The sequence below is a fragment of the Octopus bimaculoides genome, chromosome 3, assembly GCF_046866305.1.
Source record: "Octopus bimaculoides isolate indiv1 chromosome 3, ASM4686630v1, whole genome shotgun sequence".
NCBI lineage: Eukaryota > Metazoa > Mollusca > Cephalopoda > Octopoda > Octopodidae > Octopus > Octopus bimaculoides.
This window is the reverse complement of record NC_142930.1, coordinates 1,897,544-1,925,060: the sequence shown is the minus strand read 5'-3', so window position 1 is coordinate 1,925,060 and position 27,517 is coordinate 1,897,544. Positions and strand designations below refer to the sequence as shown.

General features: G+C 34.5%; 1 protein-coding gene across 37 annotated transcripts in view; it reads right to left on the bottom strand.

Annotated features, from left to right (window-relative positions):
* Positions 1-27,517, bottom strand: part of LOC106867341 (rho GTPase-activating protein 39) — a 439,467-nt gene that overhangs the window by 30,123 nt on the left and 381,827 nt on the right. For all 37 annotated transcript variants that reach the window (XM_089348467.1, XM_089348468.1, XM_052966673.2 and 34 more), the window contains one exon: positions 8,252-8,538. In XM_089348467.1, coding sequence (XP_089204593.1) covers positions 8,252-8,538 — 287 coding nt within the window. The remainder of the gene's footprint in view (positions 1-8,251; positions 8,539-27,517) is intronic.

The window sequence follows — 27,517 nt, the reverse complement described above, 5'->3', positions numbered from 1 at the left end:
GCTTTCTAAGTTCTTTGTTTTTTGAGTGTCTACTAGCTTTTACACTGGAGGAAGGAACAGGAGGCGTTATAAAGATGCAAATGTATCAGCTGTAGGAAGGAATGACCTATTCTCACTATAGGGGAGGTAAGGAAGAGTTCACGCAAGTGAAGTGTACAGCCATCTCAGTGATAAGTGTTAGTAAACAACAACAACAACAATTTTAAGTGTGTGAACCAAAATTATTATCAACAACTCAACAACATTTAATGTGGTCGTCACTGACTAATAGTTGCTAAAAGATGCAGTAGTTTTATATACAAAAAGACAGATTGAGAAATTATTGATAATATTTTTCTTCACAAGTTAAATTGCAATAACTCAAAAATAAAAATGATTTGAGTAGTTTATTAAAAAAAATTCTGTCTAAAAATAGTTTCTGGAAACTTTAAAAAATAAGTGTTCTAAAGACAGAGGAGAAAAATTCTAAAATAAAATTCTAATTTTATGAACAAGAACACCCAGCCAAAAACATCTGATTTATTAAAAATTTTATGATTAGAAAAATGGAAAATATATTTTTTAGTAAATAAAAGACATTTTCACTTATTCACATCAACAAAGATTATTTAAAACAAAAATCCATTTTCTAGGATTGGCTGATATAAATGTATATACAACAGTCCCAAGTAATGTCACACAAATTCTTTTGAATTAAGTTTCAGAGACAAGAAACACCTCCCCCACCCCACCTCACAACTTTTTTGCAGTAGTTTCTAATATTGAAAACATCAAAGTATTATAACGTGTGTGTGTGTGTGTGCGTGTGTGTGTAGACACAGGATGACTGTGTGGTTTAAAAGTTCCCTTTGAAACTACATGGTTCCAGTTTTAATCCTTGGGCAAGTGACTTCTACTATAGCCCTGGGACGACCAATACCTTGTGAGTAAATATGGTAGATAGAAACTGTGTAGAAGTCTTGTTTGTTTGTTTATGTGTGTGTGTGCATGCGCACGCACATGGGTGTCTTTGTGTTTTCGCCACCCCACTGCTTGGCAACTGGTGGTCGTTTGTTTATGTTCCTCAAAACTTAGCAGTTCATGGAAAGAGACTGATGGACTAAATACTAGACTTGGAAAAAAAAAAATCACAAACATAGGTGCGATTTGTTCAACTAAATCTTTTAAGGTGATGCCCTAGCATGGCCTCAGTCCAGAAACAATTATAGGGTATATTTTAAAGTTCCCAAATTTATTTTTAGAAATCTCAATAAGTAAGACACCCTGTGGCAGCATATTCAGATAATTTAAGTCAGCTGGAACTTTCGAAATTTCATTTTACAGCAAAATAATTATTAAAAAAAAAAAGAAAAGAAAAAAGAAATAGATAAAACTTATTTTCATTTGAATATTTTGTTATCTGTAATTTAGGATTATTTGAAATATCAAGTTACAAGAACTAGTTTAAAAAAAACATAAATTCAGACCTTTTACAGCAGTTTATGAAAGATTGGATTAGTTGAAAAGCTAGCTGTGAAGGCCTAGTGAAACACATACATTACTAATCAGCTTATTATATTCAGCGCTCAGGTACACTACAGCAATCTATTAGAATCATTTGCATATATAGAAAGAATGTAGTTAGTAAAAGGAGGGTTTTAAACCGTATGAAAACAGGCTAAGAAGAATAATCCTGGAAACAGCTGGTACCACTATAACAGAATAGGTTTCATGTAAGTGGTCACTTAATAACTCGCCCAGAGTTAGATATTTTGGTAATATTTGACAGATAATAGCCTTTTTTTAAAAAATATGATACAATCATGTTATTTGATTTAGTTATATTCAACAAACTTAGCAATTGAAAATAACAGGGTTTTTTTTTATTACTAACTCCAATTAATATTCTATTTCTAAAAACCTCTATATTAAATTAATAGGAATAAAATGCTGCATTAACTCTTATTTTTTATGTATTCTTTATTTTTGATGGTTTGGTCTGGAGACTGGCACTGGCAACATTGATAGTTACCAGTTGATAGCTGAGGGAGGGGATTCCAGATGGATAATGTTCTAGGGTGGAATGCTTGAATAGTGGTCAGAGTGGTGGCCTGGTATGAGTGAAGAGGGATAGAAAATCAGTGAACCAAACATTCTACTATGATTAAGTCACCTTTCAAGATCTGATTTATAAAGAATGATAAAATGTGTAAGGAAATCTTCATTAAACAAAAAACTAATTTAAGATTCTATCATATCTACTCAAGTAAAATGTAATCTTGAACGTAATGGACCACAGCCCTCTCCTCACCATTTTTTGTGTCATATATTTCATCCTTCATATAATACACTCAAATATAAGACTAGCCACTAATTTTGATCTTGATATTTTATATTGAATTTCTCACATTCTACATGAATACAATCATGTGTAAGAGAGAAAGCAATTCCAAAGAGAAGCAACCAATGCAGAAAATAATTGATGTTTTGATGTAAAAAATTAATATATTTCTTTGTTCCAAATAAAAGGAGGCAGAGGCAGGGAGGGGAAAAGAAGTGGCTGCCAGTCAAACAATTACTGATAGTTCTGAATGCTGTTTTAATTATATTACAGAAGAGTTACAAAAGGTTGTGTGGATAATGTCAGGGGTTTACAACTCATTAGTAGTACTGTACTTGGGAACAAAACATTGAGCTCTTCTATGTGTGAGCTTTAGATAACTGAAATTTAGTACAAACAAAGAAATAGTTTGATAGTTTAGCAATGATGATATGGTGTGTGTGTGTGTGTGTGTTGACATCATGTGAATAGTTGCAAAAAAAAAAAATTGCTGTCATACAAGTGCTATCCTTTGTTTCTAATTTTCCATGAAATCATGGAAACAGGCGAGGGTTGATGACAGGAAGGACATCTAGTCATAGAAAGATCTGCCTAAAAAAAAATTCCATCCAACTCATGCCAGCATGGAAAAATGAACTTTAAAACAATGATGATGATGATGGTGATGTTTAGTAGCAAGTTTTAAGATGCACATTCATGTTCAGTATTTTTAACCATGTTCTGTCAATTATTTGAAGGGGGATTTTTAAAAATGTCTAGCTAATTAGTTAAAATACTGTTTGCCATGCAAGACAATAAACAGTTTTGATATCAACAAGCTAAAGCCTGCATTTGGTTCCACCTTTACAAAACTATTCATTTCAGTTCATATTCAAATAAAAATACAACTTATGTAAGAACCTCTTGTTAAATTGTTCCAAACATCATGTTAAAAGTATACAAATAATTTTACTGATTCCATCCAAATTCTTTACTGCTTTCTAAAATTAATTGAAACAAAGTGCAATTCAACAGAAATATAATTATGAAAGGGTTAGCTTGTTCCAAACACTTAAAAAATACAGGTTAGTTATTTTACTGACTCCATCCAAATTAATTGAAACACACAGTATACTTCATTTGAATTATGGTTCAAAAAGTGTTCATTAAATTTCTGATATGAAAAATAAAATCAATTACCAAGTTAGTAAGACACATTCCAACCATCAGAAGCCAATGACTGTATTTTGTTTTGTTTGTATTTATCACCATTAAATAATGTAATGTTGTTTTTTAAGTTTCTGTCCCACTTTGATAAGTGTTAAGTTAAGCTTAATAAATAGGACAACATGGCTCTATTATTTAAGTTATTTTAATAAATAATATCTTTCAATTATGTTGTTATTTGTCATCATCACCATCATTTTTACTTCTGTTTCTCCATGCCAGCATTAAGTGTTGCATTACACTTGTCTCATCATGTGTCTTAACCTTTTGGATCAAATAATAACAAAGAAAATCATCAGACTACATTGTTGTAGATGTCACATGCATTTCACATGGTTGTTTTGCTCTCACCAACTTCTTTACACTTTCGATCTGGATGTATTTTAGCAGTCTGGCAATGGTACTAGAGAGAGAGACTGTCTGCCAGGACTAAAGAGTTCTCTTCTAGTTCTTATCCAGTGTTACTGTCCCTTACACGGGGAGCCTTTACTGTCACTTACACGGGGAGCCTTTACTGTCCCTTACACAGGCCATCTCATCTGTTTTTGATTTTTTTCTTTTGTTTATGGTTGGAAAGCCTTTCATAATTAATTCATTCTTATTATATCACAGGAATGTGGGGTTTTTTTTCAGGTCTTAATCAAAATTATTCTTCTTGCCATTGTTTCTTCATTTATTGTCTGGTTTCAAAAATTAATCAGTAAATGGTTAAGAAATTTGACTTTTTTTTCCCCACTTCTTCTGTGCTTCAGAATATTTGCCTCACAACCGTTCTTCCCTCAACTCTCTGAGATTTGAGAGCTTGACAAACTTTTTCCTTATCCTGCTCCCTGCTACAAACCTCTCCACAGAGTGCACTATTTATACAATACCTAATCTGTATTTAGAACAGTTACGACTGTTGCTCCTTATCATGTCTTACTGTTTACAGTCTGCAACTTTGTGTGTAACACAACCAAGTTGAAACCAGTCTGCTGGGACTGTTCTGCTAAATTTTTATGGCAGGTTTTAGAATTGTCCATGATAAAATATAAATAAGTAGTTTTTCAAGTTTACAACAAAGTTGTAAGTTGTGATTACTGGATGGCATTAAATTCGTTTGTTTTTCGTAGTGTTTTAGTTGCTATTAACTTTAAAACTAACATCTCAGGCAGCTTTCTAATAAACCAATAGAGGATTGCTGTGTTACTTGAAATACTAAACATCTTGTTTTTGCTTAACTGTGTCCCCATTACCAAAATGATTTCACTGTTGTTCTCAGAAGGAATTTAGAAATATTAATAAACAAGATTAGAACTATTTAAATATAATATTACTTCATTGGACACTAAAATATTAAATGATAAACTTGAAAACAAAAAACAAAACAAAAAAATACAATGTTTAGAAAAGTGTCTTCTAAAAAATAAAACTAATGGTTAGTGCTGTGAGCACTGCAGAAAGTCTCACTAATCTTTTGAGTACAACATTGGATAGTAATTTTTAGTTTTTCAAAGTCTGAAATATAAGCAGCATTGGATAATAATTCATCTCCTGAAGCAAAGAATTACCATTAAAAGAGAAAGGTTACATTATTTCTCTGCTTTTATATTTATTATTCTTTTAAATTTCTATTGCTTTGTCTAAATTTAAAAAAAAAAAAAAAAATTCAAGTCAGATATGTAAATTAGCTTTGTAATGTAATTTTTAATAAACATACATTTAGGAGTTATAGTGTTCATTAGTATTAACCGAGACAGAACATGGTCGAAAATACTGAACATGTGTGTGTGCATCTTAAGCTTGCTAATGAACATCGTCGTTGTTGTTGTTTTAATGTCCACTTTTCCCTGCTGACATGGAACTGGGTACAGACGGTGTTGATTTGCCTGGCTTTTCATTATTACGTAACTTTGATAAAATGTTTACAAAAATACCATTCTCTGTAACTGCTAACCCCTATGATTACCACTGCATAGGAAATACTGAATAAAACATCACAGTAAAAGTCCAGAACATCATATGTAATAGGAAAGAAATGAAGCTGAAGCAAACAGTCCCTTGAAAGATAATTACTTCTAAACAAAGAACATTTTTAAAGAGATGTACAATTTCAATTAGCAAAACATAAAAGACAGAATAACCAAAAAAGTAGAGAAACTAATTTCCTGTTTCCTCTCAACTAGAGAGACTGATACCAACTTTTTATTGCACATTTACTTTTTATGTCTTCTAATAATTTCTCCAACTAAAACAAATACTTAGAGCTTTTATCATGGCCTATAGATTAGTTGAGTAGATAAACACAAGAAACACAGAGGGCAGCATGGTTAAGAAAATAATTCACCTTTATAAAAATGGTTGTTTGTGGTATAGCAGCAGCAAAATAGTTAAGATGCCAGGCAGTCGACTTATACATCATATTTGAATCTCAATAAAATTTATTTGAGTACACCCTTTTGCTTTTAGGATCATACTGGCAGAGAAGTTTCTGGTGAGGAAAGATCCTACCCTCACTTTCACCCCGAATAAAACAAACATAGAAATTCAATGAATTTAGAGGAATATGGTGATCTTTCAGATTTTGGAGAGAGTGCGTGTGTGTGCACTTCTGTCTATTAATTACTTGGTTAATGTCAGTTGATTAGTGAACCCTTCAAGTATTTGTATCAGAGGTGTGTGTGTGTATAAGCACAAGAATGGCTGAGTAGCTAACCACATGGTTTTGGGTTCAACTCCATTCTCTAGCACCTTGGACAAGTGTCTTCTATAGCTTCAAGCTGACAAAGCCTTGTCAATAGATTTGGTAGACAGAAACTGAAAGAAGACCCAATGTGCATGTGCGTGTCTTTGTATCCCTTTGTCTTGACATCATGTGATGGTTGTAAATGAGTGCCACTGTCATACAAGCAGTGTCACTCATTTCTAAAATTCTGTGAAAAACATGTCTGGAAACGGAAACATGTGAGGGTTGGTTGCAGGAAGGTCATCCAGTTGTAGAAAATCTGCCACAACACATTCCATTTGATCCATGCCAACATAGAAAAGTGGACATTAAAATGATTACACACACACACACAACTCCTGCATTATGAACATGTATATTTTCAGAAACTCTGAACATGAGGATGATTAGTGATACAGAAATTTAATGAAACGATGTAAGCAAATTATTTTCAGCTGCATCAACCATATACATTTCATATATTTTCACAAATCATTGCAACTTTTTTTGGTTTTCAAAAGCCCAAAGTCTTTTGTAAATCTAACTTTCCCTCTGTGATGCAAGAGTACTGTCTGCTTTCCTGTCAGGTAACTTGAATTAAATATAGTAATAAGACTTGTCAGAGGTTTATATCAATGACAACGAAGAGTGGGTCTCGACAGTTCGGTACTGCATGTTGCTATGCATACTGACGTAACATAGAAAGATGGAGGAAATGTCAATTAGAGCAGAGAAACACACAGGTGTGTGAGTGCAGATTCAAGAATTTGGACAACTGGCTGACAGAATGATGGCAGAACAATCAAATAGGAATAAGTTATAATAGCATTGTCTATAAATTATCATAGAATTTGGGCCAGAGAGAAATACTGTGCCAAGTTTATGTCTCATGCAACAGCAAACACCTCGAGCCATAAAAGAAACTAATACATTATTGCATGCAACCAGCTTGAGTAGATTTTATTGTTTGCCAAGTTGCTCTTTTGCCAACTCAATGCAATTGATATTCAAAAGAACATAATAGTAGAATTATAATAATAGAATGGAATAATAGTGTTATAGATGAGTTTTCCAACCTATTTTCTAAAAATTGATATGGATAAGAGTCTAACACTTTCAGAAATTTTTATCACTGAAGGAATATTCTAGAAACTGATGCTATTTCATTATTTTGCAATGTATGTATATCCATGTAGGTCTAGAGCTATAACATTTAGTTGTGTTAAACTACAATTACAAAGATTCTGATTCCAAATCATCACTCTGCACCCTTTAAGGAAAACATGTCAAGCATTTGTTTCGGTGCAGCTGACTGAAATACTCTGATAGGGAAGTGTCAGTACACGTTTCTAACCATACACATGCACACTATCTGTCTGTCTGTCTATCCACACACACACACACACATATACTATTGTAAGTTTGTGTTGGGTAAAAATCTGCTGTTTTCCTCATCCAACACTCAATATAAACTCTTGCCTGTCTACAAATTTAAAGAAGTTCCCCTCGTACACAAACCTCAGCTTCATTACAAATAAATGATTGTGAGTCACAAAATATACAATATCTGAATAAATTTATGCCTAGTTGAATATACCAGAGTGACACGTCATTAGATTAGTACCAGGCTGTACTTCTACTATACACGGTGTAATCTATACAGATATGATATAGTCTGTCATGTAAAATTTTTTATTCTTAATGTGATTTAAAATGGATTGTCATGGAAATAATTGTATTAAACTTGTGTTACGTCGACTCTTCATCTTCTTTGACTTATATATACATTCACACACACACAATATTATTTCCTGAAACATTTTCATTTATAAAACGAACCAACTCTTGCTAATGTAACAAAAGGGATGGATGGATTGTAAACAGATATAATACTTCAAATCTCAAAATCTTGCAAGCGATCATCACCAGACGCTATACTGTGCAACACCTTCCCAGCAATCTTTCTTAAATTGAGTGTCAACAAGTAAAGCACTAACCAAAATGTGACAAGAACATCTCACCTGTCTGTGAAGAGATCCAGTGCTGGGACTTAGCGAAACATTTGCCTCAGATTGGGATGCAACTACCATAGAGAGAGGGCGCTGCTGGGCCAGCTCCGTCTGTAGAGATTGGCTCTTTTCTAGTACAGGTGATGCCACAGGTTCAGCCTTTTCCCCTTTTTTCCGTTTTAAGGAAGCATGTTGTGTATCTATGGAAGAATTTGTTTGTACTGAGTGGGGTTGCAGTCTTGGAGAGCCAGAGAGCGCACTGCTGGTGTCAGATTCCTCAAAACCTTGATCCGGAATATCTGGAAAATCGAAAAATGGAATTAGCTGAGAACATTAAAATATTGGTGCTTTGTAAATACTATCAACAAATATCTTTCGATTGGCGTCAGTTTAAAGAATCCTGTTACTCCACCTGAATGAAGAAAAGTCTTTACATTACTAGGCATTAGTCTTTTTGTTGCTCTGTGAGTAATTTGTTAGAAATCAATTTTGCCTTCTTCATTATCCCTATTCAATATATTTACTGTTGCCTAAACATCAGTTAATCCTAGAATTGTTTATACCATTCCTTGATTTTTTTTTTGAAGAAATAGTTTTTATGATCAGATGATACCCACCCATCCTACTGCCAACCCATGAATAAAGGAGAAAGATAGCAATTTCTTTTCGAAGAAACTCATTTGCACATTTAGTAAGCTAAATTATTCTGTTAAAAACATGAGGTTGCTATTTACATTTAAGCGAGGTGTGGGGTGGAGTGAACAAATATAACTGAAATCCCAAAATATTTCCAATCAACTAAAATTACACTTGTAATAAAAAGAAAATAATTTGAATAAGTGGTAATGACAATTTTTATCAAGAATGACAAAGGAGATCATTCCAATATCCAACCCGAATGAGAGCATGCTGGGAGGAGTGACTAATAACAGATATGTTTCAATGTTATCAAACCTCTTCAACAGAGCATGGTCTGATGTAAATCTAACAGATCTGGAGATTTTAAGCAAAAGGAAAAAAAAATCCCAATGAGGCAATTTAAAACAATGAGAGGTAAAATTTCTGTAGGAGTGTCTTTGACTTGAAGAATATATAGTTAAGCAGGTGCAAACATACTGAATGTAATAAGCCAAACAATTTCTAATCAATTTAAATGATGTCTATAATGTAATTTGCATCTTGATTGTAAACAAAAACCTCTGTTCATATAAAATGATGCCAGTTATTTACATTTCTCTGTTGAAGCATGCCTAGGATATCTGTTAGAGACACTTAAGAGATATCTATCAAAAACAGATGGGGACTGATGATGATGATGATGATGATGATGATGATGATGATGATGATGATGATGAGGAGGAGGAGGAGGAGGAGGAGGAGGAGAGAGCATGAGGCTGTTGAAAATCTGCCTAAACAAAGTTTCATCTGATCATGCAAGCATAGAAAAGGGGACAGTAAAATGACAAGGGGAAAAATGTCATTTAGTCTTATCAGTAAAGACAAAGAAGGAAACGAAATTGAAATTGATTAAAAATTAAATAGGAGCGTGTGTGTGTGTGTGTGTGTGTGTGTGTGTGTGTGTGGAAGAGTCTAATAAGACCGAAATGTGATGGGAGAGGTTACCATTCTTACCAAAGATCAGTCTCACTTCCCACAGCATGCCCCTATTTGATTTATTTTTAATTGGTTTTGATCTCAGAGTTGTCTATCTTGCTTTTCTGGATAAAAATTATCATCAAAACTAATGACTTTTCCCTACATTACATGTGTAACATTTTATAAGACATTTTGGGAACTGGAGGTTGGGCAGGGGAAGTCTTATTAAATTAAATATGTTAGTCACACTTGATTTCAGTTCTTTACATAGTAGACATCCCTTGGAAAACTTGCTATTCCCTAAATTACTCTGTCAATCAGAGGAAGAGATGAGAAGGATTACTATGTTAATCTCAAACAGATGAAAGACCAAACTGATCAAGATAAGATAACGTTTATATTTTCTTAAAATATTGATATTAGTGAAGAACTAGATTATGCTTAAATTAATGATACAATCAAGATAATTAACTGATATTAGGTAAGAGAAGGGGTGGAGGGTGATCAGATTAAACTGATTATTATTAAGAGATAAGACTTCATACTGAAAGAAAATTAAATTTTCATTTATCTTTTAATGAAAACGTTAATCAATTTAGAAATCATTACGTTAATGAGCTCAAATATGAGAGAATGACATCATCAGATAAAGAAGAATGAGGCAGGATTTTATTCAGGCCTCTGAGACTGGTGAGAGGAAATTATCCGAAAACAGGGCCTCAGATGTTTGCAACAATGTGAACCCTGCTAAAAGCATCCTAACAGACTTTTACAAAGACTTTGACCACCAAATTTCACTCCCAAAGCCCTGGTTAAGTTGATTACAATGTAGAAGACATTTGCCCAAGATGATGTGCAAAGGGACCAAACCCAAAATCCACTTAGTTTGTAAAGGAAATCTCTTAAGCACACAGCCTTGTCTTTACCAAACTTCCCTCAAACATCTTGGTTGATCTGAGGTCACAGCAGAAGACATTTGCTCACATCGCTAAGCAGTGGGATCAAACCAGAAGCTGAAACTAGAAACCATGAAGTGAAACAATCGGTTTAATTACAGGATCATGTTTAGAACCATGTTGACCTCACTGAGCACAACTTGTAATCAATGAAAGCCAGCCATGACCATCCAGAGACAGTATCTCCAAGATTTCATTAGTCAGAGTATACTTTTCATTATTTAAAATGGAATTTCAGAGTAATTAAGTCTGTTGTCCGATCACATTGAGGATGATTCTGTAGTAGGTGGAGGTGGAAGTTTGGTGTGAGAGGGGTGAGCATCAAAAAGGCAAGAAGTGTTCAGGATTGCAAAACAATGTGTGAGAGAGAACCTGAGATGTCATAAGTGAAAAGAGTGTTTGGAACAAGGATGGCAAACTCACCATCAATATAAAACAAAAGAAACAAGTGTGGAAGTGCTATTATGAAAGGCAGCTGATGTGGAGAATACATGGGATAAACATGGATTATCCCGTGTAGATCTAATAAAGGGACAAGTGATTCAAGTTGAGAGCAGTGTTATGGTGATGCCTTCTGACCCTGAAAGAGGTACCACAGATGCAGTCTTCCTAGTGAAGCAACTGCAGGTGAAATACCTGGTTAAGGATAAATTACTATCCCTGGATTCCTTTGATTTGGAGAAAGCCTTTGACAGGGTATTACACTTAGGAATTTGGTGATCACTGACAAAACTATTTCTTGCTGTTCCTTTTCTCTCACTCCCCCCTTCCTTTACTAGTATTAGTAGTCATGCAAATCCTGTACAAGAACCTGCATTGCCCCCACCCCACCCCAAAGTTCCATTCCTCATCCGCCAGCATGAAGCTGACCCCTGCCACCCAGCGAGTTGCATTCCAACCTCAGTCATAGGTAGCAGGAAAAAAAGCACCTAGTCCTTGTTGTAGAGTGGTTAGGGTTGGGAAGGGCATCCAGCCGTAAAAAAACATCCCAAAACAGAGATTGGAGTTCAATGCAGTCTTTGGACACATTGGATCCTGTCAAACTGTCCAACTCTGATCAGTATGGAACACGGGCATTAAATGATGATGATGAAAATGCTTATAATGTTAAATATGACAAAAAGAGAAGAAAAAAAAAAGTAGGTAATGGAATTATTTATTTATTTGTTATGAATGAGATATCAAATTTTAAGAGTGCAGAGGATCATAGAACAGTATTTGGTTGAGAAAGTAAAATATTTCTAATGACTGCTTAAAACTGGATGAAAAGATTAACATTAACTATCTGAAAAGAAACTAGAAACTTTATATTTAAGTTTATCAACTGCATCTTGATGAAACTGAACACTTAATTATCTCCTTATTTTATACTATAATAATATATTATATAACAATACAGTAAATTCTATAAAATTAAAAACGACAGTGCATGTGTGTGCAAAGAAAGGGGACAATCTATAATGCCCTCCCTTTCCTTCATTATGTTAATCTATTAAAATATAAACTGTTTAATAAATAAGCTTTGTGAATCTCATTCCGAACTAAGATATATAAAGAGTATAAAGTAAAATGCGAGTTCTCTTATTATCAGAGGTAGATAGAGAAGTGCAGTCCTCATCACTTGAAGAAACTTCAGTTAGCAGTTGTCAGTCAGAAAATGGAGTTAATCCTGAACAAGACACCAAGAAAAGGGGGGGGGGAGTTTCAACCATAGGTGGCACTTGCTTGTGACCATCTTGTGATGTCAAGATATGGGTACATACACGTCCACCCACACATACATTCCAACAAGGAAGAATGGTTATACTGCAAAATGGGGACCCCCACCCCATCCCTGCTGAAAACTGGTGTTTGTGTATGTGCATTTGTGGCGAAGTGTACAATGTGTTTATGTTTCCTCCAAGAGTAATTGTCTACAACATCATATTAAACTAATTAAGTTATGGATGATGCTTAGCAGAAGGTTTAAAGAAAATACTCATTAAAAATGTTCCATCTAGAAAAATATTGTAGCTAATTGTAACATCCAGGGATATCTCTGTCAGTAGAAGAGACAGAATTTCTTGTGTAAGCATTTGTTTGTTTTTTTTTTTAATTATAAGTGATGTTAGCACTGTCATGTGGAAAAGATTGTGACTTCAGATTGAAATTATTGTCATGTTTCCAACAGTAACAAACAGCTACACCATCTCAGTAAAATGACTGTAGACAACCAAGCTCTGATGCTGTGTACAGTAAAATCATCACAGTCGTCATCATAATCATTTTTATGTCACTTTTGCTTGGGTTGCATGGAGCTTATTGAGGTAAATATTCAAGAGCCAAGTGTTCTTCCTGTTGCCAACCCTCACTTGTTTCCAAGTAAGGTAATATTTCCTCATGATCAGACATTATTCACAGGAAACTGGAAATGAATGACATTTGCTTGTATGAGAGTGACACTCTGTTATTACTATGCAAAGTCAAAACAAGGAGACACAAATACACATGCATTATATATATATATATATATATATCATTTAATCAAGATGATATCTCTGGCCTGAAGAGTAGCCTGCGGTATACACCTCGTTTGGATATTTACCACTTCTGAGGTTCTACTCATTATGAAACATATGTATTCCAGATCTTATCTACTCCATTTTTTAACTCTTATTTGCACACCCACCAACCTTAGTCACTTTACCATGAAATACTTCAATACAAAAAAAAAAAAAAAATCCACAACCTTCCCCTCTCAATGAACCCCTATTGTCCCTGAAAGTTGTTTCTTTATATTTACTACAGATTGCTTGAAGCTAACCTCCTTCCTAAACCTCAATCTTTGGATCTTGTCTTCCCTTTCTCTTGGACTTTCTGAAGAAGAGCATTGCTCAAAACATAAAACCACCATCTTTTCTTCCCTGAGCATCTGTTAATACTTTACATGTACCACATCCTCGTGTTGTTGTTTTTTCCTTCTTGAGTTTTCTTTCTTAGTATTTTTGAATTAATTATATATATATATATATATATATATATATATATATATATATATACACATACATACATACATGTGTGTGTGTGCAGGCACACACACACACATTCATGATGAGTTTCTCTCAGTTTCCATTTGCAAATCCAGTCACAAGGCTTTTATCAAACTGGTGCTATAGATACAAGCTCAAGGTGCCATGCAGCAAGACTGAACCTGAAACCATGTGGTTGGGAAGAAAACTTCTTACCCACACCTGTGCTTATAGAGATAATAGTCTCCCAATATAAAATTATCTTTGGCTTAATATAATCTGCAGTAAATTCTTGGGGTGAAAGATAGGATGGTGTGGTGGGTGGTTGGTTGGTTGTAAAATGACATTCCTTGAAAGGAAGTGTTGAGTTCCAAAACAGTAAGAACTAGAGTTCCAAAAGCCTCATAAGAAGTTCTGTTAGAAACATTGAAGAAAGAACTGTGTGAAAGCTTGGCAGTTCCAACCCATCAGAGACTGAGTTGAAAATTTCATAACAACGATTACAAGTGAAAACAACAAGGGGGAAATAGAGAGATTCAGGTGAAGAACTTGAAGGTACTGGAGCATCTGAAGGATCTTTAATCAACATTCCTGCATTACAGACATTCTAACCCACTCACCTCTTTTTCAAACCAATTTATTTAACGAGACACACCTGACTGCTGCCTACAGAGCAGCAGACTAAAATTTGGCAGTATCTATCTTGTTTTAATTGAATTTTAATGAAGCTGTTATTCTAATTTCATGTTTTGGTTTTCTTTTTCTCTCAGAGAGTTCATAATTTAACTTTTCCAAGTTCAAAGCTGCTGAAAGTGTTCTAACTAGCAACTGTTTAAGATTTTCAGTACAGGAAGCATTAAAACACACACACACACACACACACGATACCAGCAGAGTGTCTGATAGCTGACATACTTTTAGTTGTTGAAAGGGAGTGTTTTAAATTTAAAGAGAGGAAGTCCATAAAGTAGAATGATTTGTTAATGTTAATAATAATGATAATGATAATAATAATAATAATGATAATCCTTTTAAATTTTGGCACAAGGCTGGCAAAAGGGGCAAGTTGATTACGTTGGCCCCAGTGCTTTACTTGTACTTATTTTATCAACCCCAGCACTTAACTGGAACTCATTTTATCAACCTTGGAAGAGTGAAAGGCACATCTGACCTCAGAACTTTAGGCCGGAAAAAATCCATTAGGTATTTTGTCCGGTTTGTGAACAATTCTACTGGCTGGCTGCCTTAATAATAATAACAATAATATAATGACATCATTGTTTTTATTCCGAAATTAAACTAAACCGGGAGTGAGAAAACATGTATTTGATGAAATAAACATTAAGAATATACAAGAAGGAAACAAAACAAAAAACAAGCAAAAGCTTAACTACAATAACAATATAAAAAAAACAATAAGACTTTCTAAAGCCATAAAATGTAAACAAGATCAAAGTTTTTATAGCGAAAAGAGGAATTTCCTTTGTACACAAGTCTACTTGTTTAACATCTTTATTGAGAATAACAAGTAATTATTAATCACCCAAATGGTTTTGGGATATTTGCACCTTGGGCAAGTATCTTCTCACATTACTCCAGGTCAGCCATTGCCTTATGAGTGGATCTGGCAGATGGAAACTGTTAGAAGCTCAGTGTGTGTGTGTGTGTGTGTGTGCATCCTCCAACTGCTTCCCAACCAGAGTTGGTTTGTTTACATCCTTGTAACTTAGCAGTTATCAGAGCAATTAGTGTGAAGTGATCCCCTGTTCATTGATATTGTATTCGACGTTGATTAGTAAAGTGTCAACTGAATGAATTACAGGATTAAATGCTTTCCATCTTAGTTCCAGTTTCAAGTCCAACTGGGATCAACTTTCTATCCTCATGTGCATTAATAAAACAGGTATCAGTAATACAACATGAAAAATGCTTCAGTGTAATGCTGCGAAGTAGTAGCACAGGGGCACTGAATATGGACAATCAGCAGAGAGGCTGGATGGAGAAAAGAAAAGTTTGCATGGTTCATTGAATGTGTTATGTGATGAGTGAGTGAGTGAGTGAGAGAGAGAGAGAGAGAGAGAGAGAGAGAGAGATAGAGAAGAAGAAGGAGGAAAAGGAGGACGATGACAACGTAAGACATATAAACTGGTGAATGCAAGAGAAATAACAACAGCCCAAGTAGGGACATATGTTGTGAATGAGTGACAGAGGCTGGTTGAAGAAATGTTATGTGTTATTGAAGTACCTGTGTAAGGGGCAGACTAGAGATGATAGAACACAAGATGTTGGCCTCTACAGATGTGATGGGGAAATGTCTATATAAAAAGTGCTTTGCTATGTGGTGGACTTGCTTCACCCATGGAAATGTGATTATTACAACACTGAGGAGTAATATAGGGAAATCAATACAATTGAATATTTTATCAGTCAATAATTTACTTTGATCTCTTTATCATCTGAAATCCTTATATTTAGCATCACATCAATAGCAGAAATTCAAGATTTATTCTTTTAATGATTTTGGAAAGTGCATTCAAAGAGTTTTACAAAGTAAACAAGAAACTTATATGACATTACATTAAAACATTTCCCAACTAATCTCCTTTCCAATTCCACAGAGAATAAGTGAACTCATCATTCTTCATATTTCTAAATAAAATCAAAGAAATATTTCTAAAGTTTTACATTAACTTGCCATCTTAAGATACCAACTAATTCCTCAAATATTCATAGAATTTAATTGATCTAAAACTGACATTCTAAGTGAACACTAAAAAAAGAAACCAATACATGAAATATTAACAAAACCAAAAAGTCAACTAGCTTTTACCAGTAATGCCGCCTATCTAATAATACATTATCATCAACATTAATTCCATGTTCTTTTCTCCATATTGGCATCGGCTGGATGAGTCTCAAAGAAAACGTTTCTCTCAGAGGTTTAATCTTACTTTATCTCCTCTGTCAGGTTTGATGTTCTTAGGCCTGACCTAATTACTTCCCATACTCTCCTTCAGTTCCTTCCAGTACCAAAAATATACCAAAGAAGACTTCACACATCATGAATCAGTAAATTATTTTTGTGATGCCCCACTTTTGAGTTTGTAACATTTTCCCCAGGATCCATAATGTATATTATACCATATCTTACATTTAAAAACACTCCCACACCATCCTCCCCAAACTGTTTCAATTACTGACAATGTTTATGTCAGCAAAAATAAACAATCATGACACAAAAGACTGACTAAAAGCCATCAAGTGCTCAATGGTCCACAAATAGAGAAGCTTTTTTAAAAAAATTTTAGGAAAACTACAAAACCCACAGAGAACACCCCAGAGGACCCCAGGGAACCATTTGAGGACCACTGCGTGTCTATTGTTGACTCTTGCTCTAAGTCATGTTAACCGCCAAATTCCCTCAAATCACACTCATCTTGCGAAGGGAGAAAGACAAAAGATATACAATGACCATGAGAAAGAAAAGATGAACATAGGTCTGCCCAATAAGAGGTAAACTGAGGCTAAACAACAACAACTTCCCAATGTTTATATTTTGGATACATTATTTCCCATTTATAAAGCTTTATTAGGGTAACTGTCATTTTATTAAAGTTTCTTTCCAGTTGATAATTTTATTACATTACATATTATCCTGATATATAATCTCCTAGCATGGCTGTGTGGTTAAGAAGTTTGCTAAAGGACCACAGAGTTAGGGGGTTCAATCCCACTGTGTGGATGTTGTCAGCCAACATCCTACACTACAGCTGCAGGTTGTTGAACAGTTCCTGAAAGAATCCTATTGTATGTGTGCCTGTGCATGCATGAATGAGTTTGTAGTTCCTCTCATCTTCCTATGTGTTTCTGTTTGTAAAGAAAAGCATCACTATTCATAGATGCTGTGTTGTTTGCTGGTCATCTACCATGAAAGCATGCCTGGGCTTCTTGACCAGTTGTGCACATTTTAACAGTGTCATTTGTTTCCAGTTCTCCATGTTTATTGTTCAATAGACTGAGGGATCATTACCTTGCTTGGACACAGGTGAGGGCTGCTGCCATGAAGGGCCAACCGTCACCTTGTTTGACTCATGCAAGCAGGGAAAGGTAGATATTAAAACAATGTCTCATGTACTGGATGTGATAAGAATAGCCCTCAAGTCATCAGTTAGCTCCTAGTTAAGACTATTCTGAGTTTAGACATGTGAAAGAAATTACTTAAGTCATGGCAACATAAAAGTGGTTGCACAGACTTGTTTGACCCACATTTAGAGAGAGAGAAAGAGAGAGAGAGAGAGAGAGAGAGAGAGAGATAGAGAGAGAGAAGTTAATTATATTGTGACAATTTGAAGCAATTAAACATTTACTTTTATTGGGGTAGTTTTATGATCTTCCATATGGTATGGGTATATTTTAAAATATCTCATTTTTATTTTATATGTGAGAACATTATTTGCTTATTTTGATAAGATTATTCTTCCAAATATTTTTATTTTAAATTAATTAGTCATAGGCTGCAGGGTCACACCCACGATCTTTGCGGATCTCTTCAGACTGGAGAGACTGATGATGCCAGTGATTGGTTTGAACTTTTGACGTCGGCCTACAGAATTCCAAATTCAACACCAGCTGTAGCAATTCTCACCAATCTGTAAAAAACATGAGTGTTACCCCTCACTCCATGACTAACCGGTGATGAAGATTTCTTTTATTTTCATAATAATGTGCTTTTCATCAACCACAAGGAGTGAGAAAAATGATCAAGGATGATACCAGACAATACAGTAAGGGATTAGTGCTATGTCTTTTCATCCGCCGTCACTTTGTCAAACGTCTTTGCGTCCATGTCTTTTTGTCCAATGATTTTTTTGTCCAATTTTAAATAAACTCTTTAGAAAACAAGGTGAAATATCTCAAATGATATATTCACAGAACTATAATGAGCCTCGTTATAGGATTGTTATTATTGTTCTTTTTTCTTGGAGGAGCACATTTGAATATTTGGAAATGAATCAAAACCCTGAAGAAAGGGGAAGGGTTTGTTCAAGATAGAATGACAGAAATTCTTTGAAGAGATCCATCAGATTCATGTACATGATATCAAAGAATAACTGAACACCTCAAAATATTGGTCATATAGCATTTTTGTATCTATGGAGTTTATCTTGAATCATCACAAGAGGAGAAAGTTTGAGGGGAGGTATTTCATTTTATCAAGCTCAACGAGATGAAAGGTAAAGTTGACCTCAAAATTGTAAAGAGCCGAAAGAAATGCCACAACATTTTTTCTGACATTCTATAGATTTTGCCAGCACACAACAACAACAACAACAACAACAATGATGATGATGAGGATGATGGTAATGATGATTTCAAATTTTAGCATAAGGCTAGCAAGTTCAGGGATGGGGGTAAGTCGATTACATCAACCGCAAAGTCAGCAGCAGCTAAACATTTTCCCCAGCATGCTAACAATTCTGCCAGTTTGTCTCCTTAACAATAATAAGAGTTTCAAATTTTGACACAAGGCCAGCAATTTCAGTGGGAGGAGGTTAGTCGATTGCAACAACCCCAGTGCTCAACTGGTACATATTTCATTGACTCCTGAAAGTATGAAAAGCTAAGTTGACCTCAGAAGAAATGCTGTAATGTTTATCTGAAATGTTTATCTGATGTGTTGACAATTTAGCCAGGTGTGCCACCTGAATAACAACATCTTATTAATGCTAAGATGCACCAGTTGGTGCAGTAGAAACTCACATGAAACTGTTACAGAAAAAACTTCTCATGGTAGTAATAAAACATTTGTAAGATTCTTATCAAAATTATGTTCTCATAAATAATAAAGGATATTTTGAAACATGGCCATACTAGATAGAAACAGTAAAACTGCCTGAATAAAAAAAATGTAAATGTGAATGTTTTATGGCTGAACATTGTCAGAATATAATCATAATTGTTTGAATATTTTCTTGTCTGTGATAATGAGGCTCAAACAGGCCCATACAACTGCTTCTTCATGGCCTTTAATCAGTTCTTTCACAAATCATTATCACAACTCAGATGAACAAGGTTCTACAGGTCAGAGTAGTAGTCAAAGGTGAAGGAAAACTCAAGAAAAATTTAATATGAGTTAAGAATAATCTAATTGTCATTCTTGTATTTTTCATCAAAGACCTATTTCATTTTTATATTCCTTATTGTAAATAACAACCACTAAATATTTCACTCTTAACAATTTCAGTTAATTTCCCCCAAGAGATCCAACAACTTCTCTCGTGTTTTTGTGACTTTTCAATGATATTAGATGTTACTGTGTCTCTTTGTAGTGTCTTTTTTCTTTTCTTTCTTCTTATCCCTTCTAATTCTGTTTTATATTATATAGTTATATACAGGTTCGGGACTACTGAGTGCAGACCAAAGCCAAACTATTAGAAAAACATACCCAGCCGGACTAAGTCATCAAACTCAACTGCAAAACCAAAGTCCCAGGTGGTAGCAGCAACCATCTGGAGGTCTTCTGTCCACAACAGAGGGCAACAAGAGTGATAGCATCAACTGCACCAATGGTAGAGTCCAGTTCTGACCACCACCACCACCACCACCACTACCATGAAAGAAGCCCTCATCCTCCACAAGCTCAACACAACACAAGCACACACATGCCTTTTCCATCTATCTCAGACCTCTCCAACTCCAAGACCCTCGTCACTTGGTCTTGGACCAAATAGCTGTTGTTGAGGCACAGAGGAGAGAGAGAGAGAAAAAAGGAAGCTGGAAAGTTGTGTGGGGTAGCAGAAAGCTGGAAAGTTCCATGCGTCAGTAGAAAACCTTTCAATCAGTTACCAGAAACAACAACAAGAGAGTCACCAAAGAAGAAATGGAAGTAAAAACTAATACAAAAACAATATCTGTAGGTTGATGAGGAAAAGAGGTAAAGTTTGAAGAGTTTGATCTTCAAACATCATGAGATGGACTAGAGCTGAAGATATCAGACATCTACATGATGCCAAGGGAAAATTTCCATTCGACATTGGAAAAGACAAGGAATTCCTTCTTGCTGAAAAGACCAAATTACTCATCCTTCTCAAAGACCAATGTAAGTAACCACTCTCAATGTTTCTGAACACAATAGCCACAATCATAGTAGGTTATCTTGGAAGCAAGGTGTACACGTTTCTTGGTCAATCTGGATTAGATGGTGGAATGAAAGTGTTGGGTCTTGGGGTACAAATGTGTGTGTGTGTAACCTTGTCATGAAATCATGTGATGGTTGTAAATGAGCATCAATGTTGTACAAGTAATGTTGCTCATTTTCAATCAGAAAATCTGCCTCAACAAGTTCTGTCTTCCCCATGCAAGCATGGAGAGGTGGATGTTAAAAACAACGATGACAGACAAGAAAGCAAACCATTGCATCAACCTTGCTAAGTCATAGATGTTTAGGTCAAGGCAAGATTAATCCAGGGGGACAAAGCAGAAGAAGAATTCCATAATTAAAAGATTAACAAGATAACAGGTATTCAGCTTTAAGGAACAATATGTTTACCTGGATTTAGAGAAAGAAAGGGATTAACAAATAAAAAAGAAGTGACAATCCACACCTCCTCCTCCTCCTTTAAATGATGTTAGGGCGAGCATTACTGAAAAAATGAAGGTTGCAAGTGACAAGTGATTTTCTCTGCTAAAATAGACTGGAGTGATAGTGTGTGCGTTGAGCATTAATGTGTATAGAGAGAGGACGGACTGTGTGAGTGTATGTATAAAATGTGTGTGTGCATACATACCTACACACACTGGTGTATATATGTTATCCAACCTAGAGTAGCATGAACATGGATATTAAATGATGATTATGATATATGTGTGTGCATGCATACACAATAAATTTGCTCACACTGATGTGATTAACATGAATAACTTTACAAAATATCTGACAAAAAAAAAAAACCCTGCAAATGGAAAGATTCACTGAAGTTGCTGAATGTTGATGTCTACTTTTATGCATATATTTCCTTTATTTCACTTGATCATGGATGTGCATATGCGGGTGCACACACACACACACAACAGAGAAGCTTCAATGAAACAAAATGCAGAAATCATGTTAAATATGTGGTAATCATGTATGAAACGCATTAAAGTAATTTAGTAGAAAATATTACATTTTTCAGTAGTAACACCCAAACATAACCCTAACATTATTCCTATTTATATTAATTAGTTAGTGTGATGAATAATTAAGTGTTTGTGAGTGGAAGGTGGAGAAGGGCCTAGATAGGTGCAGAGGAGTTTTTGCACCTGTTGATATTTTTCTCTGGAAAAATTTGTTATGTCTGCAGAAAGTGCTGTATACAAACATCGAGGTCAATCAGTTCCTGGCACTACTTTGGTAACTAACAGTAGGATGTTATTTAATAAAATATTGCAATGTGTAGAAAGTAGTGTAAAAACTAGGAAACAAACAAAAAAGAATCTTTATAATAGTTAATTATCAATCATTTCTTTCTTTAATTTTTTTTTTGCAGTATGCTCTATTTATAAAGAAACAAACTGATTTATCAATCAATGATAATATTGGCTTAAGTCAGTAGTAGCCTTGAGGTTGCTTTTCACAAGCTTACAACAGAAAATTTGTGATGAATAATTGATGCGTGTGTGTGTGTGTGTGTGTGTGCATGTGTGAGCATTTACACGTTCACACTCATTCAGATCAACATAAAAACAATTAGTTACTTCACATTTCACCAGTGAAAGTATGCAACACACACGCACACACACACACACACACACACACACACACACATGCACTAGTGAAATAGGTTTGGTGGAGCCACTGAAACAAGGCTATTATCAATAGAACATTCATGTAAACCAACAGACCACTCACAGGAGACTGCTTTTGGCATTGAGTAGTCATGTTGCTTGGCAGGTAACCAGTAATCAAAACATTGATCTGGGCTCTACACTGATCAAATTAATTAGCACAAGAGATTTAGACCAAACATTGCAATTTCAACAAGAACGGAAAAGGGTTGTAGTTTGACATGAAACTGTTAATAGATTAATATAATTAAGAGATTGGCTGTAAGAAGCCACAAGGTAGAATATGCATAATATTTTCAAAGGTGAGGCTCATGGTAGATTTAAAAACTGTAATCTAACCCATGCAGGCATGGAAAAGTAAACATTAAAATGATGATAATGATGTAAACAAAAGTTATATATCAACAAGCTTTTTATTAACTGAAACCAAAATTTCAAAGATTTCCTTTTACATATTCTATCTTTTAGTTGCTTTACTTTTAAATTGAAACTGAAAGGTTAAATGTGCAGAAACAGAAATCCAGATTTTGACTTGGTTATAGAATCAAAGCCTGGTATGTATATGTCTTTCTTTGGATCATCTGACTAAAAGATACACAGATGTATTTATCACATATGCATCTTAAAACTTATATACGAAGTTGAAAACTGCTCTAAAAGATAATGTTAAAATTAACAAAATAATCTAAATACAACAGTCGACCAACCAAAACCTTGAAAGTGGATTTGGTAGATGGAAACTGGAAGAGACCTATTGTGTATGTATGTATAAATGTGTGTGCGTCTCGTTGATTTGAAATTGCAATACTTGTAAAATGAAAATCACCATCACACATGTGGTGACGTTTCTCTCTCCTGTGAAAACATATCTGGCCATGGAGAAATATTACCTTACTTGGACAGAGGTGAAGGTTGGTGACACAATGAGCATCCAGCCATAGAATATCTCTTAACCAATTTTGTCAGACCCATGAGGGTATGGGAAAATGAATATTATGATAATGATGATAAGTAGAAGTTTAAAGAGAACAGAAACGTTATTTGTTGACATGACATCAGCTATACATCTAATCACACGAAATAAGCAACAGTTGTGCAGACTCACAGACACTAGAAATGCAAATGTAGCTGAAGTACACCACTTGTCTCAGTTTAATAATTACAAAGATCTATCTCCATGGTTTTGTGGAGCAGCTAATACTTGAGGAAGAGTAGCCACCTGAAATTACAGGTTTTGCAATAATTCAATGAAAACTGAACGACAATTCACAGATGACACTAGCATGCAAAAACAGGCGGGAAACTTAAAATGCTTTGATGTACAAAATATACTACAACCCAGTCACAAAAGCAAATAAATATCACAAGTTTCTGCATATGAAAATACACCTAATTTCTTGAAATCTCTAACAAATGGTACCAAATCCTAGAAAACCAAAGGCTTCTATTATAACTGGCAATGTTTTTATAGCATTTCAAGTTACTCTATGCTGATGTATTTTTAAACATCTAAGAAAAATATTTTATTTATGACTATTCCACAGAAAGTGAACACCTAATAAACCAAACAATTGATATATATATATATATATATATATATCATCATCATCATCATCATCGTTTAACGTCCGCTTTCCATGCTAGCATGGGTTGGACGATTTGACTGAGGACTGGTGAAACCGGATGGCAACACCAGGCTCCAGTCTAATTTGGCAGAGTATATATATATATATATATATATATATATATATATATATATATATATATACAGAGAGAGAGAGAGAGAGAGAGAGAGAGAGAGAGACGTGTGTGTGTGAAATGAGTCACTCTTCTTTAAACCACTACCATGTGGTCTGACGCCAACAGAAGGTTTTTAGAACATACATTAGCTAACCATGACAGTTGTTCCTACATTGAAATGCAACAATTTTCAATGAAGTTCAAATAAAGCTTATAAGCCTTCAAAGATGACATGTCATTTACCCTTTCAGTGTTTAAGTTCAAGCTGGCCAGATCTGGCTTCTCACACTTACTCTAGAATGTCATTCTAAAAATAAGCAATCATATTATCAAAATCTCCAAGTTACAAGATAATTCACGAATAATTGAAAACAATCTGAATAAAATAAGCGTTACATCTGACTGAGTTATCTGAATGCTAAAGGGTTAAAGATAAAAATGAGTGACATGGATGAAATTATGAGAAGGCAGTTAAGGTATATGTGACATTGGCTCAACACAGAAACAACTTGCTGAAAGGTTGAATAAATGAGTTGGGGCCTGTTAAAATATTGGATACGGCAAGTCACCTGAGAGATGAAGAGTTCAATTCAAATGTAAATTTTTTTGCACTTCAAGAAACTTTGTATGGGCAGAAGGAAAGGAAAAAAATATACACTGGTTTAAAAAAATTGAACCCCCCCCCCCCCCCCCCCCCGAAATTTTTAGATTAATAACAAAGAAATAGTATTTTTTGAAAATAATGATTCCATTATATAATGAAGTTATTAATTTCTCCTTCTGAATACATCCTTTATATGGAGGATGAGATTTATGATAGAATGTGTATTTTGATATGTTTAACTCCAGCTGTAATAATTATTATTGTTGTACTTAAACCTGTTTGTAATTACAAACTTCTTTGTTTAGTACAAAGTCTCTTTTGTGAAATCACACAGTATAATTGGTTGATTTAAAACTATTAAAAGGCTATTTATTGTCAATCAAGAGAAATAGAGGGGAAATAGTCAACACTAGTAAGATTTGTAGAAAAGTGATGCACCAAAACACAGTAAATTTTTACCCTCCTTTCTGATCCTTGTTTTCAGATAAATTGCCAATAGATTTCAATCCATTTTGGTAATAAACAAAAACTAGGAAGGGTTTGGTAAAACAATGTACAAATTTATTACAAAAGTTGGTGTTTAAAATGTAACAAAAGCTTCTGTGTAAAATTATATTGCAAGGTTTTAATTTCAATATAAGCATTTTTAAAACAGGTGGTTTTGGACCAGGAAACAAAATTGGCCTGATGTGAACTCATACCAGAAAAGAGCTCTGACAGGAATTAATACGATTATCATTTTTCAGGTTATTAAAGCATCTTCAATGATAATTTTAAAAGAAGTATTTGTCTTGGCTATATCACTTGATTTGATCTTAAATTGCATTATGTATCCTAGATATGTGTACACTGTGCCAAACTGGACTTAAACAAGGGACTTTTGTTTCTAAACTAACAGCAATCATCCTTCTTGTTCAGCCTTCTACAAGTTTAATCATTTTCATTAGCAGCTTATATTAGCATTAGAATTTTATTTGGATGATTTCATCTAAATATCTGTTGAGTCAGCAGAGAAAAGGTGAACTTTCATATGTTGAACTATTAAACACACAAACAAAGACAAAAATGTAAAAAAAAAAATTTAAAAAAAGTGTTTCAACAGTGTATCCTAGATATACAGCATTGATATTTACTGTTCAATTTTTCTTCTGTTCAACCAAATATTAAAAATAGTCTTTTCCTGCCAAAGGAAATCAGCCTAAAGAGATTCTCATTTAAATAAACATACCATTTGTTAACTGTTATTATTATTATTATTACTATTATTGCATAAATAGTGTCTTTAAACTATGATATTACAGTCATTCACACCATTCATATCACATGATTACTATTATTATTATTGATCATACCATTCTAACAGTATTAATGACTAAATGCAATCCTCCATAGTCTACCATTATACATTTATTATATCAATACCATCAGCTGGCTAAATGTTGGATTCTAATTCATAGACTTCCTCTACATTGTGTTCTTCAACAACAGACTTCCTGTTACAAATCATATTGCTGCAACCAAATTGCTGCTGGCCAAATCAACAAGTACTGATTCCATTAGTAAGACAATGCTTGCTACCTCAGTCTACGTTGATTAAAATAGGTACTACAAGGTGGTGTGGTAGTACATTTCAGTGTTGTAGGAAGTGATACAACTTGAGAAGAAATAAATGTTTGTCCTCATCTTATTTGTTGTAAATGCAACGTTTCAGCTGATATACCCTCCAGCCTTCATCAGGTGTCTTGGGGAAATTTCGAACCTGGTCTCTCATTCCTGAGGTATTTTTCGATGTTGTTGTTGTTATTATTATTATTATTATTGTTCAGGTCACTGCTTGGAATCGAACTCGGAATCTTGGGGTTAGTAGACCATGCTCTTAACCACTATATCATATGCCCACAGGCACATGGCATAGTGGTTAAGGAATGGCTGTGTGGTAAGTAGCTTGCTGACCAATCACATGGTTCTGGGTTCATTCCCACTGTGTGGCACTTTGGGCATGTGTCTTCTACTAGAGGCTCGGGCCGACCAAAGCCTTGTGAGTAGATTTGGTAGATGGAAACTGAAAGAAGCCCGTCGTATATATGTATATATATATATATATATGTGTGTGTGTCTGTGTTTGTCCCCCCACCATCGCTTGACAACCGATGGTGGTGTGTTTACATCCTTGTAACCTAGCAGTTCGGCAAAAGATAACCAATAGAATAAGTACTAGGCTTACAAAGAATAAGTCCTGGTGTTGATTTGCTCGACTAAAGGCGGTGCTCCAGCATGGCCGCAGGCAAATGACTGAAACAAGTAAAAGAGTAAGAAAGTACTGTACATAATTCCTCATCTCTTAAATATAGAACTGTATTATCTGATATTTTCACCCTTTTTTTTTTACCACATTTCAGATGAAATTTACTACTTAATTGCAATAATTTTGAAATTCATGAAGAATTTGGTAAAATAATTTTGTCATTAAAAAGGTGTTTGGAACATAAATCAACATGAAATTTTGATGGGAAATTTTAATTTAGATCAGGAAGTTTCTATTATAGCA